Consider the following 17,223-nt stretch of genomic DNA (forward strand, 5'->3'; position numbering starts at 1 on the left):
CCATGGGATTCTGCAGGCAAGAGTACTGGAGTGGGTTGCCATTTTCTTCTCCAGGAGATCTTTTCAACACAGGGATCCAACTTACGTCTCTTGCATCTCCTGCATTGATTGGCAGGTAGATTCTTTACCATTGAGCTACCTAGGAAGCCCCGGAAAGCTCTTAGCTTTGTCAAAAAAGGGACCATGATGACATTGGAGGGAGCTATTTCCTTGTCACGTGAAAACAAAGAGAAGTTATATACATCAGAGATGGAAGGTTATAAGGAAGTGAGGGCACAGATAGCGACTGAGGGATGAAAGGATGTAAGAGCAGCTAACTGCATCATCAGGCCTGAGGGCCATAACTTCCACCCCCACCCTGATACTCAGGAGAAAGAGGATGGAGCCAAAGGAGGCCATTATGTCCGATTATCTAGCAGTGAGGGAGAGAATGGTTGGGATGGGGGCTAGGTGTGGAGCTCTGAAATAGGCTCTGGACCAAATATGTTTGGGAAACAGAGAGAAACAAGGAGTTGAATTGGGATGATGTGGTTAAAGGTTGTGGTTCTGGTCTCTTTAGTTCTCAACTTTTCCTTTCACAAACTTAAATTTTTCATAGTTTCAGATTTCCATTTGTATTGCCAGGAAACAAAAGCTAAAACAAAGATAGATCTGATGGTGCCTGATGAAGATACCACAGAGTTGTGAAATGAGAGCTATTGTATGCCGACTAGCAAATGTCCAGATTTAAAATCTGTTACGAGTGTGGTGACATCCTCTTATTTTGGGGAAACCAGTAGGTTGAAGTCAGAATTCTCTTGGTCTCTTGATTGATTAAATGAAAATTAATATTTGTGTTTCCTCAGATGATTTACAGAGTTAAAACAGAAAAGCACTTAGGTTTGCAAGGTGCTCGAAGCTCTCAAATACAGAATGCTAGGACCACCAACTGTCTATGGTAGATAATTGTTTAACTCACTGTTTGACTGGTTCTTACCCTGTGCAAGAATTTGAGATTATCTGACCTTGAACTTCTGAACTCCCATAAGAGTGGACATAAATCTAGAATCATCTGGAGTACAAGTCAGGCTATGAGTTCTAACATTTATCCTTTCAAGCTGTCACCCTCTAAGTTCCATGTTACTAGGAGTTTCAATCCTTGAATAGTCTCCCTATTAGACCAAAAATTCCTTGAAAGAACATCTGTAGGACTCATCCATTTTGTTACCTTCTCCAAGCCCTGTGAACATAGGACTTTGAATATTGTAGATATTAATAGAATTTAATATAGATGAATTTATTTGAACATACACACTTAGAACAGTTTTATTTTTGCACATGTTATACTGTGACTAATCTTATTTGCTATTGGATGTCTCAATTGAGAGAAAAAAGAAAGTTTTTGCTTATTTAATTCATATAATAAATATCCTTAGCAAATTAGTTATCAGTTAAAATCATTCTCTTTTTCTATTAATTACTTTCTGAGCTAAAGATTTAACAACTGTTAATTAATTCCACTGAAAGAGACAGTAACACCTTTATTAAATAAAAATTAGAGACCATTTATATAGCCTAAGAGAAACATCCCTTGGAGGTATTTCCAGCTAGTTTATTGAGTAGTTTACTAAAAATAACAGCCCCAAACATTTGAGTCTTATGAAATCAAAGAGAATGGCCAGTGGAAAAGAATGAATTATGGGTTGATAGTTTCTTTGACTAACATTTCCTTAATAGGTTAAAGTAAAGAATTAATCCACATAGAATACTCCTGAACAATACTGTTGAGTTTCTAAAATGTGATTTTTTTTTTATCATGTGTCAATTTACCCCTGAAATTGTGGTTTCAGATTTAAACAAAGAGTGAGAATCAAGGTATCATTAGATATAGGTAACTTTAATCTATTCAGAAAGCTGTAGGAATATTTGAAATGACCAGTGTTATCAAACTATGATAAAGCATTATTTGACACCAAGAGGGACAAGAGTGTTCTGATGCAGCAAAGGTGGACAGTGCTCACTTTTTCCATGGAACATAATGGGTCCTATGTGACCTTTTATTGTCAAAACACAAAGGTGTTCAGATTCAAGTTGCTTTATGGTAGATATATATATTTTTGTGGATCTTAGTATGATGGAAAAAGGAAGTTGATAATAAGGGGAAAATATACCTAAGAAAACCAATCATTTGGGGTATTATCACAATGCCGGCTGGTACACTTTGCTTATGGGCTGGAAGCATTTTCCTTCCAAGCCTTGTTTTATTAGGAGTTAACAAGTTGGCTCTGAATATCTTGCTCTAGGCAGAGACTTTGCAAGCGAATTCTCAATCCAGAGACAGATTCTCTTTAACAAATTTAGAGGGAAAAAAAAAAATCTTTAGGTTTCATAGTCCTAAAAGACTTAGCTTTTTTTTTTTTTTGCCCTTCAGCCCTTTCAGACTCCTAATATTTTCTTTAATTATATTTAGTGAACTCTGCTGGTTATAGTTTTGTTTTTAATTTCCAGTGGTGTGGGATTTATATCTGGTATATATGAAATATTGGCTTTAGCTCTTGAAATTGTGTCTATGTTTGTGTAAAAAAAAGCAGTTTTTATATAACAAATTGACTTTGGACCTACAGTTATTGACTAAGACAGAAAAAATCAGAAGTATTTTCAGCGATTGGGCATGTTCAGTATTGGCAGACATGATGCTGTTCTGGTTCGTCAGGAAAATTAGTGTTATGTTTACATTTTAAAAAATTAACTCAGTGAAAGACTTTGGGTGGACAGTAGGGCTTTTTAATGTTGATGTGTAGCCCAGTTCAGAGAGAGGAGTCTAAATAAATATCAGGTTGAATCAGATGTAATTGCCATTTACATAGGTTAAAATGGTATGCCACCAATTTCATATAGTAGTTCATTCATGTGAATTTATTGTGATTTCCTGAGATTCTCAAGTTATTACCATGTTATATGAGTGTGCATACCCCATTTTATTTTTTGTTTCAAATGAATGCTTCATATTTACAGAGCTTAAAAAGAGTGCTTGCAAAAGCTCTCAGTTATGTGATTCATGTGTCATCAGTCAGGAGGGAATCCATGCTGATGGCACTCATTTGGGGATAAAGCTTTTTGGCAGCAACAAAAGTAAAAGAATGGGAAGATTCATGAAAATAAATATAGTAAGTGCAAATTTATATTACAGATGACTAGAATGAATTGCTAATAACAACAAAATAGGGATTAAAGGAGCTATGTTTTATCATCAAATAGAAATGCATCTTATATCGTAGGCAGTTGCTGAAGGTCCGTCTCTGTACCAAGCTGTTAAACTGTCTGAAGCAAATCTATAGATAGAGCTCTTTCAAGCTAGTGTTATTCAGCACTGTATCTGTAGGGGCTGTCGTCATAACTGGCACATGTGTTGTTTGTCGCTAAGTCATGTCTGACTCTTTGTGACACGCCAGACCTCCCTGTCCCTCACCAGCTCCTAGAGTTCCCCCAAGTTCATGTCCATTGAATTGGTGATGCTCTCCAACATCTTATCCTCTGCTACCCTCTTCTTCTTTTGTCTTCAGTCTTTTCCAGCATCAGGGTCTTTTCCAGTGAGTTGGCTGTTCATATCAGGTGGTCAAAGTATTGAAGCTTCAGCTTCAGCATCAGTCCCTTCAAGGAATATTCAGAGTTGATTTCCTTTAGGATTGACTGGTTTGATCTCCTTGCTGTCCAAGGGACTCTCAAGGACCTGATACATGTAGCTGATTAATAAATAAGTACAAAGTAATTGATAAATTCTCTCCTATGAATTAAAACAATTAAAAAGCAAATGTGGATCACCCTATTTTAGTGATTAGCTCATGCAGTTGGGAAAAATCAGTAATTTCCTCACCGTTCAGAACTGACTGGTTCTGCAGTCTGTCGCATCAGGCAGGTTTGCAGGGTACAGGGTGTAGGCTGCAGGGAGAGCCCCTGCCCCTCAGATGAGTCAGCCCCTCATCATGTCGCCTCTGCATGTGTGGACCACATGCACACCTGCACATACGTATACAAGCAGAAAGTGGGACATGTCTCTTGGAAAGTTGGTAAGTCCTGACTCAGACCCTAAAATGAATAACAGCCACATGTCCCAAGTTGGGCAGTTTAGCATAAGCAGTGGGACAAAGGCTTTAAGGTCCTAAAGACATAGGTTTGAATTCTGTTACTTGCTTTAATAAATTTATGACATTGTTGTTTTCCTTTTTTTTTTAACCCTGAGCTTCAACTTTGTCAATAAAGTGGCATAATAATATCTATGCGATACAGTTTTTATGTGAGAATTAAATGATAGTGATGTGTTAAGGGTTAGCTCAGAACCTCAACTACTATATAAATGGTAGAAGGCTTGAAGTTATCTGCAATACACTAAGAATAAAAATATTTTTATCTGAAGGAAATATAACAAAAGTACTTGTGAAGCATTTAGTCCCTGAGAACTCCACTTTGGGTTGTGCAGAAAAAGAGAAAAAACAAACAAACATTAGTTTTTACTGGCCCTGTGATTTGTTTATTATGCTTATAAGACCAAAGCCAGTAGCCCTAATCATTTTAATTTTTCCTAAATATTTGTCTACATTTGGACTACTATTTGACCTTGAACAAGTTATCTAACTTCTCTGGTATTAGACAGGATCATTATCCTTAAAATTAGGATCCAAGGTTTGGGGGTTAGGGTTGAGGGCGCAAGGATCTTGGGGTGGAGGTTTGGAAATCCACAGCAGTGGTACGCGCAAGATTATCTTTTCCCTGTGCTCAAGATGTGAGTACCCATTCCAAACTATTGATTTGATTGGCAACTTTTCTGCCAAGAGTGCCACATGGTCAGCCTTTCCTTACCTTGTAGAATTGCTTCCAGAGTACTTTCTGAGGCTGAAGGAGGCACAGAGAAATGAATTACTCTTCACTCCCCCCACCCACATTTTTATTTGGCTGTGTTCTTCTATCCAGGGCTTCCAGGATTTGTTCTGGTGAATACTTAGAGTGTTAGCTTATTATGGAATCCATTAGCACTCATTCTTGCTAATCTGTTTACATTTGCATAAGCATCTTAATGGTTTAAGGAAAAATCCATAGGCCAGAAATTCCAGAAATTTCTCAGTGCAAAGCCTTTTACCCAATTCATTGCTTTCTACTCATTATAACTATGGACAAAACCCTAGGGCTTCTTTCTCAAAGGCAATTTTGTTAAGGTTTGCATTGAAACACTTGGTTCATGTTTCTGGAAAAAATTATCAGTCTTTTAAGCAGTGTTGACAGATAAACTTGCAAGAGCAATACTACAATTGCTGTTATTACCAGTGTATCAACTACTAAACTACTATTATTCTTGTTGCATTGGGGAGTTTCACAAAAAGAGAGATCTTGAATTAAGTCTTAATTTTTGCCAAGGAGTCGAAAAACAGAAGCAAATATTGCAAGGCTGTTGCTTTGAAAATCCTAGCAACAATACTGTTTATTATGCTATTAGATGAATAACCTGGAAGGTTGCTTTAAAACCAGTTTACAGGTAATCTTTCTCATTTTGCAGGTCATCCCCAAATCCCCCAGCTAGTTAGAACTTAGGCTTTAAAAATCCCAGTTTGCTCTTCTTTGCACCTATCCTGTGCCATCTCGCTTTGATTAGCAGATAACTCTATGTATATGGCTTCACCTGTTGCTCATCAATCCTCTTCAGAAAGTATGCTTTGGGGCATAAAGTCACTTGAGTATATTTGGAGTACTGAAATTTTTCTGGGTTTACTTTTTTATAGCATCTATAGCAGATAGAAGTATGAAAACAATGAAATCTAACAGAGAAGCAATAGAAAAAAAAGCTATTGAAGAAAAAAAACTCCTGTGTGTGTCTGTGTGTTTCTTTGCGTGCATGCTCTTGCTTGGTCGTCGTGTCGGGTTCTTTGCCACCCTTTGGACTGTAGCCTGCCAGGGTTCTCCATCCCTGGGGTTTTTCAGGAAAGAATACTGGAGTGGGTTGCCGTTTCCTCCTCCAGGGGGTCTTCCCCAGCCAGGGATCAAACCCACCCTTCCCGCGTCTCCTGCGCTGCAGGTGAGCTCGTTACTGCTGAGTCATCCAGGGAGCCCCTCTGCTTCTTTAGTTCTCTCTGTGTGTGAGACAACCAGGATTTACTGTATCGTACGGGGAACTGTATTCAACATCATGTAATTTACTATAGTGGAAAATAATTGGAAAAATAATATAGATATATACACATGTATGTGTAAGTCAATCACTTTGTTGTATGCTTGAAACCAGCACAACATTGTAAATCAACTGTTCTTCAGTTGGGGCTTCCCTGGTGGCTCAGATGGTAAAGAGAGTGCCTGCAATGCTGGAGAGCCGGGTTCGATCCCTGGGTTGGGAAGATCCCCTGAAGAAGGAAATGGCATCCCACTCCAGTGTTCTTGTCTGGAAAATCCCATGGACAGAGAAGCCTGGTGGGCTACAGTCCATGGGGTCACAAAGACTCAGACATGACTGAGTGACTATCACTTTCATTCTTCAATTAAAAAAAAATTACTGTAGGACCCTTTTCGTCTTTTTTATGGTTAATGTGAATGTAACTTGTATATATTTAAGGCATGTTTTATTCCTTAAGTTTTCTTTCCATTTTTTATTTATAGTAATTTTTGAAGCATAAAGCTGTATTTATATACTATTCCTATAAATTTAATTTCCAGAGTTGTGAGGTTGTCACTTTTATTTCCCATCTATTCTGCTGTCTCCTAATTTGAAAGTCAAGATATGAACTATTAAGCCTCATTTGGAAAAGCTAAATCTAACACATTCCTGCATATGCTTTGAAGCATATGATTCTAAATTGACAATGAATTCTTTTAAGCTGTAGGGATTTGTTTTAAAAAGCAATATGATGTAACATGTCATTGTTACTTAAACCAAAGGAAAGGTTGCAATTCTTCAGGTGACCCTTGGGAAACAGGAGACACTGGTCAGAATGTCCTAATCAGGTCAGAATGGTCAGAATTTCCTAATTTTGAAATGGCAAAGCTAATCTGTTAATCATAATTATATAGACATTTTCTGAAATGTACAGTAACATTTAAACAAAGATCTTTCATGTAGATACTGATCATCTAAAATTTACCCTTACAATTCTAAGATAATGATATTTTCCCTACAGCAAAACTAAAATCCAGAGAAATCTCCAACTTGCTCAAAAGGAGGTCTCAGAGCTAGTAAGAATTAGAATGTAGATTTGAGTGCAGTTTTCTAATATCAGGTCCAATCAATGCTTCTTCAGTATAATATGATCACCAACAAAAACTAAAGATACATCATAGAGAAGAAAATTCAAAATGTTTAGATACATTTATAATACAGTGAGGGCTTTTCTGGTGGTTCAGACTGTAAAGAATCTGCCTACGATGCAGGAGACCTGGATTTCATCCCAGGATCGAGAAGATCCTCTGGAGAAGGGAATGGTTACCCACTTCAGTATTCTTGTCTGGAGAATTCCATGGACAGAGGAGCCTGGCGGGCTATAGTTCACAGGGTCACAAAGAGTCAGACACGATTAATACTTACCACTTAACTAACTTTAATAATATAGTGAAAGTTCAGTAAGATTGAATCCTTAATGTCATTAGGGTTTAGAGAAAAAAAAAAAAAAGAAATATGACGGTTATAAATATCTGGTATAATCTCAAAAGACAACAACATAAAAGCCCAGACAATACAGAATAGGATTCTCAAATTTCCAAATACATAAAAATCACCTGGCAGCTGCATCTTGTATACTCTCAAAAGACAGTAAGTAAAAGCAAAAGTGATACAGGCATTGATTCTCAAACTTTACATAAGAATTGGAAATTTGGCATACATTAAAAACTCAAAGAGATTCTGAGTTTGTATTTCTAACAGTCTTCCACGAAATATAAATTTTGATGTTTCATAGGACTGTATTTTTAATGTCTTTGACACAGACCTGAAATGTTCAGTGTACATCCATCTGTGTATGTCAGCATGCACACACAGACAGACAGACACACGGACAAGGTGGACAGTGATAGTAATGATAAACACTGCATAGTACCAGATACTGTTCCAAGTGTTGACATATATTAACTCATTTAACCTGCACAAGGATCCATCAAGGTAGGCATAATTTTTAACCCACATTAAATGTACTAAGGCACAGGGAAGTTAAGTAACCTACCCATGGTCACATATCTACCAAATGGGCAAGCTGAGATTCAAACCCTGGCAGTCTGGCTTAGAAATCTCTGCTGTTAACTTTTATGCCGTACATCTTTCCCAATAGCTGAAAACATATTTACCCAAAACTGCAATAAAGAAATTATAATAAAAATTAAGTGCCAGATAGGAATATGACAGATTTACATATAGACATATTTTTTGAGCATTGAAAATGTTTCTGCAACATTTTAAAATACATATGTATATGTCAGGGATTTGTGATTCTTAAATACTTGACTTCCTGGATGTACTGTGAAACTACATGAAATAAAATGAGATTTTTTTTGAACCAAATACCTTTTCATTGTAATACAGATAAATCCCTGGGGAGGAGTGCAAGTTTCTTGACTGTGAACAACCTGTCATAGCCAGCAGTCTTAGGCATTGAATAGCTAATATTAATAGGGTGCTCTTGGTTAGAACGTCTACTTGGAGTTGTATACAACCCCAGAAGCTCAAAGGATGGTTAGATAGTTGTTCCCAGTCTTTGTCATTTTCACTCAGTCCCAGAAAGTTCAAAGGAATTATCAAGATCCCCCAGGAATTGTGAGTTTCTCAGAAACTTGAGCAGACTCCAGATCTGAACTACCCACTTGCAAGGCCCCAGGACTGGGACCCTTCTCCAGAGGTTAAAATAGCTACAGAAAGCTGCTCTGCTACTAAACATAGACGCGTTTCAGCCCCGCTTGCCACGTGCTGGGGACTTGTACTTGAAGCTGGGGACATCATTCCTTCCCAGGCACTTCCCATTCCACAAATTATGTTTAGGGACTTTGGCAGTGGTAGAATCAAAATCCATTGTGAATTAAATTGCAGCTCTGATGTAAAACTCTGGAAGCAGTTGTATTTTTAATGTCTCTTTAATAAGTAAGCATTTTGGCTTTATTGAGGATGTGTTCTGTTGTGAATGTGAGCATTGCCTTTGTCATGAGACGCAGCACTCCATTTTATTCTTCATGTTTTTTAGGATTTCTGATCCATGGCTAAGTATTGTAGAGATAAGATGAGCCCTTAGAACCAGGGCTTCCTTTGGTCTTGGTTTAATTTAAGACAGGCTTAACCTGATATTTTCTATCAGAGTGAAAAAGCAAAATGCAAAATCAGGCACTGCTATTAGGTCTACATTTTAGTCACTATGATTATTTTCAAATAATTTAAAAAGAAAGAAAAGGGGAAGAAGAGAGGGAAGGAGGGAGAGAGGAAGGAAAGGAAGGAAAGAAGGAAGGAAGGTCAGAAAAAAGAGAGAAAAGAAGTAATGAATGTTCAAGCTCCCTTTTCAGGTTGAGTCTGGTACATTGTGATGCTCCTCTGACTTTTTTTTTTTTTCCCCAAGTATTTGTATTTCACCTACTGTGACATAAGAGGCTAAAATATTATTCTGATATTATTTGTATAAGAGTGGCAGCAGAAGAAAATGTTTTTCAGATTTGACAAAATCTCTGCTTGATATTTGATTTTCAGGCATTTTGAAAGTTGGGATGATGATTTTTTTTTTCTTTATTATTTGAAGTAAAGAATTTGCCTTTTATTGATAGAGCTGTCAAGGCCCGGGGAATGTTGATGAAGCCTCATTCTTTGACCGAACTTAAGACAAGCTCTTGAACCTTTTCCTAGGCTCATCTGTGCACTTCCTTGTAAAGTCCAGTTTTACGAGAACCCTGCTAAGTCAGTCAGAACCTGCTTGATATCTGATCAGCCTCGATATCTCATTCTTATCGGGTTCCTCATCCTGTAACATCCCCTAGGTGATGTCTGATCACCCTGGCCTGTCTTCAGCAAAGAATCCTGTTAGGTCAGTTTAGCCAGAATCCCTCTTACTCATGGTGTTTCCTTTTGGTTATTTTCCACCTCTGACCCCCAGTCTGTTCCTTGGCTGTAAATTCCCACTTTCTCATGCAGTTTTTGGAGTTGGGCCCAGTCTCTTTCCCTGACTGTAATATCCCATTGCAGTGGTCCCTATACCTGTTGTGATGCTCTTGGATAAGGTCTGCCTTAACATCTCTAACAACATAGGGGGTATCTTTATTCTCATAAGTAAAATTTTAACACTGGTAACCTGTGTATGGGCAGGACCTAGTTTTCAGAAATGTTTTGTTTGGCTTTTCTTGTATTTTGAAAATGGAGTTATTTGCCAGTACCTAAATTTAGGAGCTATCCTGCAAAAATCCAGATTAAAAAAAAATATTTTTGGAAACAACATCTAGAGAAATGACAATATGAGAAAGACAACTGGCTGAGGCAAGGTGGTGACTACTCTCTTTGGACTGGAAGACCTTCTCTCCTAGTATCTCTGTGGCTGGCTTCTCTGGCTGTTGCGCTCTACCTGGCTGTGTAGGCATTTGAATTTGCAATGCCTTCATTGTGCTTTACTAATGAGTTAGTACTTCATGATGTGGCCACATGTCTCTAAAGATACTTCCTCAGTCACTGTTCTAAACTATATGAAATTATAAGGATCTGGGAACTCATTAGAAAAGGGGAATTAGTATGTATAATCTTAAAGGATGCGAAGAACTGACTCATTAGAAAAGACCCTGATGCTGGGAAAGATTGAAGGCAGGAGGAAAAGGGGACGACAGAAGATGAGATGGTTGGATGGCATCACCGACTTGATGGACATGAATTTGAGTAAGCCCCGGGAGTTGGTGATGATCAGGGAAGCCTGGTGTGCTGCAGTCCTTGGGGTCGCAAAGAGTCGGACACCACTGAGTGACTGAACTGAACTGACTGAATCTTAAAGAAAGATGGACTGATACTATTCTGATTCTTGTTGCACCAAGTTCATAGAGATTTCCCAGAGCTCAAGAAAGTAACTCAAATGTAATTAAGTACTGAAAAATGAAAATAGTGACATTTTGGAAAATTAGCTTTTGATCAAAGAATGTTTGCATTAAGAGGATATTTCTTTTTCTTTTTTTGTAGAAAAAGAAATGAATAAAATATCTACTTCTTAAGTACCCGAAAACATAGTTTGCTACTTGAATTTGCCTTTATTTTGGCTGAATTAAAAAGCAAGCAAACAAAAGTGAATTGAATGTCTGAGGGCAAGTATTTCTGCCTGAGAAGTATAATTTTACTCTGGAAACTTTGTTCTTCATTTATTGATGTGGTGTATCACATTGATTAATTTGTGGGTATTGAAAAATCCTTGCATCGTAGGGATATATCCCACTTGATTGGATTCAGATTGCTAGTATTTTGTTGAGGATTTTTGCATCTGTATTCATCATTGATATTTGACCTATAATCTTTTTTTTTTTTTTTGTAGTACCTTTGTCTGATTTTGGTATAAGGGTGATGGTGGCCTTGTAAAATGAGTTTGGGAGTTTTCCTTCCTCTTCAATTTATGGAACCTTTTCAGAAGGATGGGTATTAGCTCTTCTCTCAATGTGTGATAGAATTCACCTGTGAATCCATCCAGGCCTTCTGTTTGTTGGGCATTTCAGTGCTTGTGGTTGGTCTGTTAATGTTTTCTATTCCTTCCTGATTCAGTCTTGGGAGATTGTGACTTTCTAAGGATTTGTCCATTTCTTTCAGGTTGTCTGTTTTATTGGCACACAGCTGCTTGTGGAGTTCTCTTATGATCGCTTGTGTTTCTGTGTGTCAGTTGTAAAGTCTCTTTCTTCATGTCTAGTTTTATTCATTTGAGTCCTCCTCTTTTTTTTTTTCTTGGTGAGTCTGGCTAAAGGTTTATCAATTTTGTTTATCTTTTCAAAGGACCGACTTTTAGTTTCATTGGTCTTTGCTACTGTCGTCTTTGTCTCTCATTTATTTCTGCTCTGATCTTTATGCTTTTTTTTCTTTCTGCTAACTTCAGGGGTTTTTTGTTTGTTTGTTTGTTTATCTTTCTCTAGTTGCTTTAGGTGTAAGGTTCAGTTGTTGTTTGAGATTTTTCTTGTTTCCTGAGGTGAGATTGTATTGCCATGCTTTCCTCTTAGAACTGCTTTTGCTGCATTCCATAGGTTTTGGATCATTGTGCTTCTGTTTTCATTTGTTTCTAGATACTTTATTTCCTCCTTGATTTCTTCAGTGATTCATTAGTTGTTTAGTAATGTATGATTTAGCCTCCACATATTTGTGGTTTTCTCAAAATAGTTTTTTTCTTGTAGTTTATTTCTAATCTCATAGCACATGGTCAGAAAAGATGCCTGATACAGTTTTAATTTGCTTGAATTTACCACGGCTTGCTTTGTGGCCCAGCACATGGTTGATCCTGCAGAGCGTCCCATGTGCACTTGGGAGAAATGTGTATTCTGTTGTTTTTCAACAGAATGCTCTATAAAAATCAATTAAGCCCATCTGGTCTAATATAGCAATTAAGGCCTTTGTTTCCTTATTGATTTTTTGTTTGGATGATCTGTCCATTGACAGAAGTGGAGTGTTAAAGTCACCCACGATTATTGTGTTAATTTCTCCTTTTATGGCTGTTAGTATCCGCCTTATATATTGAGGTGCTACTACGTTTGTTGTATGTATATTTACAGCTGTTATGTATTCTTTTAGGATTGATCTCTTGATCATTATATAGTGTCCTTCTTTGTCTCTTATAACAGTCTTTATTTTAAAGTCTATTTGTCTGATATGAGCATTGCTACTTTAGCTTTCTTTTTATTTCCCTTTGCATGGAATACCTTCTTCCATACCTTCTTCACTTCTTTCAGTGAGGAGCTTACAATAGCAACTTCTGTCCTGTGAAAACTGTGTTAGATTACCTTGCTCAAAGGCTCTTAACTATTTGCTTGGTTTGATTTTAAGTGCGTCTTATTACAATACCTGAAAAATATTTGCCTTTAGAGGATAAGATTAAAATAATTTGTTTACCTTGAACTTTATGAAGGAAAGGTGAATACAAAATATATGAATTACTTCGAAAGGATTAAGTTATGAATTGAAGTCTTAAAGAAGCTTGAAGTAAACTTTTGACTTATTTAGGAGTTCATAGGAAAGTTAAGCAATCATTCAGTTTTTTAAAAAATCATGAAAAAATATTGTATATGTCTGAATATAAGGTGCTCCCAAGATATGGATGTCTATGTGCTTTACCAGTTAGAAGTTTTAAATATAAAAGCCTTTAGACATGTAATAAAATGACCAGGTATATATTTACATTGTTAATGTATTAATTTGCTTCCTTGTATGTATTTAAAAATCACATGTTATATAAAATATTAATTTAGAAACATTACTTTCTTGATTGGTTTTTTTCAAATACTTTACCTATGACTTGATTCTAGTGACTTTGTTCTCTCTAAATTCTCTGTTTTGAGTCATCTCACCCAGTTTTCCAGCACACATCACTTTTGCCTAAATATTTTGAGACTCAGTACTTTTTCTTTGGAAATTTATTTTGTATTAGGGTATAGCCAGTTAGTAATGTTGTGATAGTTTCAGGTCAACAGTGAAGGAACTCAGCCATACATATACATGTATCCATTTCCCCCCAAGCTCCTCTCCCATCCAGGCTATCACATAACATTGAGCAATAGGTCCTTGCTGGTTATACATTTTAAATATAGCAGTGTATACATGATCATTCCAGATTTCCTAAGTGTCCCTTTCCCCTGGCAACTATAAGTTCATTATCTTAGTTTGTGAGACTCAGTACTTTTTTGATCAATTATGATTCTATCACTGTAAGCTATGTGCGAATTTACAAGCACTGTTTGCATATTGAAAGGTGTGATTATTTTAAAAATTTGTCTTACAGGTGAATACTTTTCTGCTCTCTAGCATGTAATCACTCAAAGTAGTTTTCTTTAAAGTAATACCAATAGACTTTTCCATAATCATATACAGCATTTCCAATTGTAAGAAAAAATTACTAAATCCATGTGGAATTTTTGCTTTATCAGATTCTGGGGAAATTCCTTGGAAGCCCAGTGGTTGGTATTACATGCTTTCACTGCCAGGGCCTGCGTTCAGGCCTGGGGAAATATTAATAGAATGCCTCAAGCAGAGTGTCAAAATAAAAACAACAGCATAACACAGTTTTTGTTAGATTATATCCACAAGCATTGAAGCTGGCAAAGATAGAGGTTGTTTCAGCCTAATGTGTTTTCCCCAAACAAACCTTAGCTTTACATAATAATGTAATACAGAGATTTAGATAAGGATTTGATTTGGTATGATGTGACTTTTTTTTTTTTTTGCTGTGAGTCTTTCTTGAGAAATATTCTTGAGGGAAGAAAGGACTGCCTCACGTTTGAACACACATGATACTTTCCTTTTTCTCCCTTTCAAAGTTATTCCTTAAATCTTTACTAAAGTACAATAAAACATATAGGAAAAATAACCTGGAGAAAGGGAGAATTTTATTTAATCGTAAATCAGTTCACTTCAGTTCAGTCACTTAGTCATACTTCCCTGTCCATCACCAACTCCCAGAGCTTACTCAAATTCATGTCCATTGAGTCGATGATGCCATCCAACCATCTCATCCTTTGTCCTCCTTCTCCTTCTCCTTCCCCTTCTTCCATCTCATCCCCTTCTCCTCCTGCCTTCAATCTTTCCCAGCATCAGGGTAAAGTCCAATGAGTTAGTTCTTTGTATCAGGTGGCCAAAGTATTGGAGTTTCAGCTTCAACGTCAGTCCTTCCAATGAATATTCAGGACTGATTTCCTTTAGAACTGACTGACTGGACTCTTAAGGGTCTTCTCTAACACCACAGTTCAAAAGCATGAATTCTTTGGCGCTCAGATTTCTTTATAGTCCAACTCTCACATGCATACATGACTATTGGAAAAACCATAGCTTTGACTAGACAGACCTTTGTTGGCAAAGTAGTGTCTCTGCTTTTTAACATGCCATCTAGGTTGGTCATAGGTTTTCTTCCAAGGAGCAAGCGTTTTTTAATTTCATGGCTTTAGTCATCATCTGCAGTGATTTTGGAGCCCAAGAAAATAAAGTCTCTCACTGTTCTCATTGTTTCCCCATCTATTTGCCATGAAGTGATAGGATTGGATGCCATGATCTTAGTTTTCTGAATGTTGAGTTTTAAGCCAACTTTTTCACTCTCCTCTTTCACTTTCATCAAGAGGCTCTTTAGTTTCTTCATTTTCTGCCATAAGGGTGGTGTCATCTGCATATCTGAGGTTATTGATATTTCTCCCAGCAATCTTGAAAGCAGGTTAAAGGCTAACAGAGTTTTGCCAAGAGAATGCAGTGGTCCTAGCAAACAAATGGCAAATCAAGGTGATATTATTAATTTTGTGAGACTTTTTCTTATTCTAGTGCATATCACAATCATTAAAATATCCATGTCTTAAAGATACATTCCTATAGAAAAGATAGCAAGTGAGGAGTTGAAAGGATATACTATGAGACAGGCAAATTATATAAATGTCTCCATAGTTGTATAATAGTATTTATGTGAGATTTTTATTAGGAGATAGCAGTTAATTTGGCAGAAGATGTTGTCCTTGTCATTTCCTGATACCCATGAATGACACCGTTAACCACAAACTACAGAAGATGAAAAACAGCTTTAAAAAAAAAAAGAAAAACAGCTTTTTTTTTTTTTTTTACCACAGTGAATAATGAAGGAGGTGATAAGAGCTTGGAAACATGAGAAGATTTAGAATTTGTAATGGCTAGTTGTTTCTGTCTTGGCTATTTAATAAAATGCCTACCTTTAGAAATTAAAAAAAGGCAAATATTTTTACTTCCATATCATAACCTATGGAAAAATTTATTATTGTAACCTTTTTTTCAGGAAAAGATGACTCACTTTTACTCTGGGTCTTCCAGCTTTATATGAAAAAAATCTTTTTCATTACTATACCAAAAATATAATTTAAAACTACATGTATCAGCAACAAATTATACTAATGATGATAATGACAAATTATCCTTTTTATCTCTTAACAGTGGAAAGAGTGGAACGAGAAAACCTTTCAGACTATTGTGTTCTGGGCCAGCGTCCAATGCATTTACCAAATATGAACCAGCTGGCCTCCCTGGGGAAGACCAACGAACAGTCTCCTCATAGCCAAATCCACCACAGCACTCCCATCCGAAACCAAGTGCCCGCGCTGCAGCCCATCATGAGCCCTGGTCTCCTTTCTCCCCAACTCAGCCCACAGCTCGTCAGGCAGCAGATTGCCATGGCCCATCTGATCAACCAGCAGATCGCCGTCAGCCGGCTTCTGGCTCACCAGCATCCCCAAGCCATCAACCAGCAGTTCTTGAACCACCCGCCCATTCCCAGAGCAGTTAAGCCGGAGCCAACCAACTCCTCTGTGGAAGTATCTCCAGATATCTACCAGCAAGTCAGAGATGAGTTGAAGAGAGCCAGTGTGTCCCAAGCTGTCTTTGCAAGAGTGGCATTCAATCGCACACAGGTACCATTAGCATTAAACATCATAAAGTTTACATCATGTTCATGATACATCATGCACCATGTTAATACTATGGACACGTTGTGACAAATATTTTTTATCTCTTTAAAGTTTTTCTGTGGATCTCAGAGCACACAGAATCAGATTAATTAATAACCTTTAGTTCATGAAATACTATCACCATTGATCTATGCTTGGCCATAATTAATTAATTTCAGCAATGTAATGAATATCTGTGAATTCACTACCCAACTCAGCACCTGAAATGTTACTAGTGACATGGGTCTCTTTATGTACTTCTCCTTCTCCCCTCTTTTCCATTTACTTTCCCCAGATGTAACCCTGATCTTGAATTTTGTGATTATCATTCTTTGTTTTTATTTTTTAAAAAACTAGTTCTAAAACTTAACCTTATCTTTGAACTTTACAAAAAATATTATTATGTTATCATTTTTATAATTTTTAATAAACCCTTCAAAATGTATAAGTTAGATTTAAGATATTGATTAAGTAGTAAAGTAGTATTGATAAAGGGCCTCCCAGGTGGTGCTAGTGGTAAAGAACCCAACTGCCAGTGTGGGAGACGTAAGAGAGAAGGTCGATTTCTGGGTCGGGAAGATCCCCCTGGAGGAGGGCCTGGCAGCCCACCCCAGTATTCTTGCCCAGAGAATCCCC

General features: G+C 37.1%; 1 protein-coding gene across 4 annotated transcripts in view; it reads left to right on the forward strand.

Annotated features, from left to right (window-relative positions):
• The window catches only part of SATB2 (SATB homeobox 2), a 212,439-nt gene that overhangs the window by 121,074 nt on the left and 74,142 nt on the right, over positions 1–17,223 (forward strand). For all 4 annotated transcript variants that reach the window (XM_043910475.1, XM_043910474.1, XM_043910473.1 and 1 more), the window contains one exon: positions 16,079–16,551. In XM_043910475.1, the coding sequence (XP_043766410.1) occupies positions 16,079–16,551 (473 nt within the window). The remainder of the gene's footprint in view (positions 1–16,078; positions 16,552–17,223) is intronic.

Source organism: Cervus elaphus, chromosome 8, assembly GCF_910594005.1.
Source record: "Cervus elaphus chromosome 8, mCerEla1.1, whole genome shotgun sequence".
Lineage (NCBI taxonomy): Eukaryota > Metazoa > Chordata > Mammalia > Artiodactyla > Cervidae > Cervus > Cervus elaphus.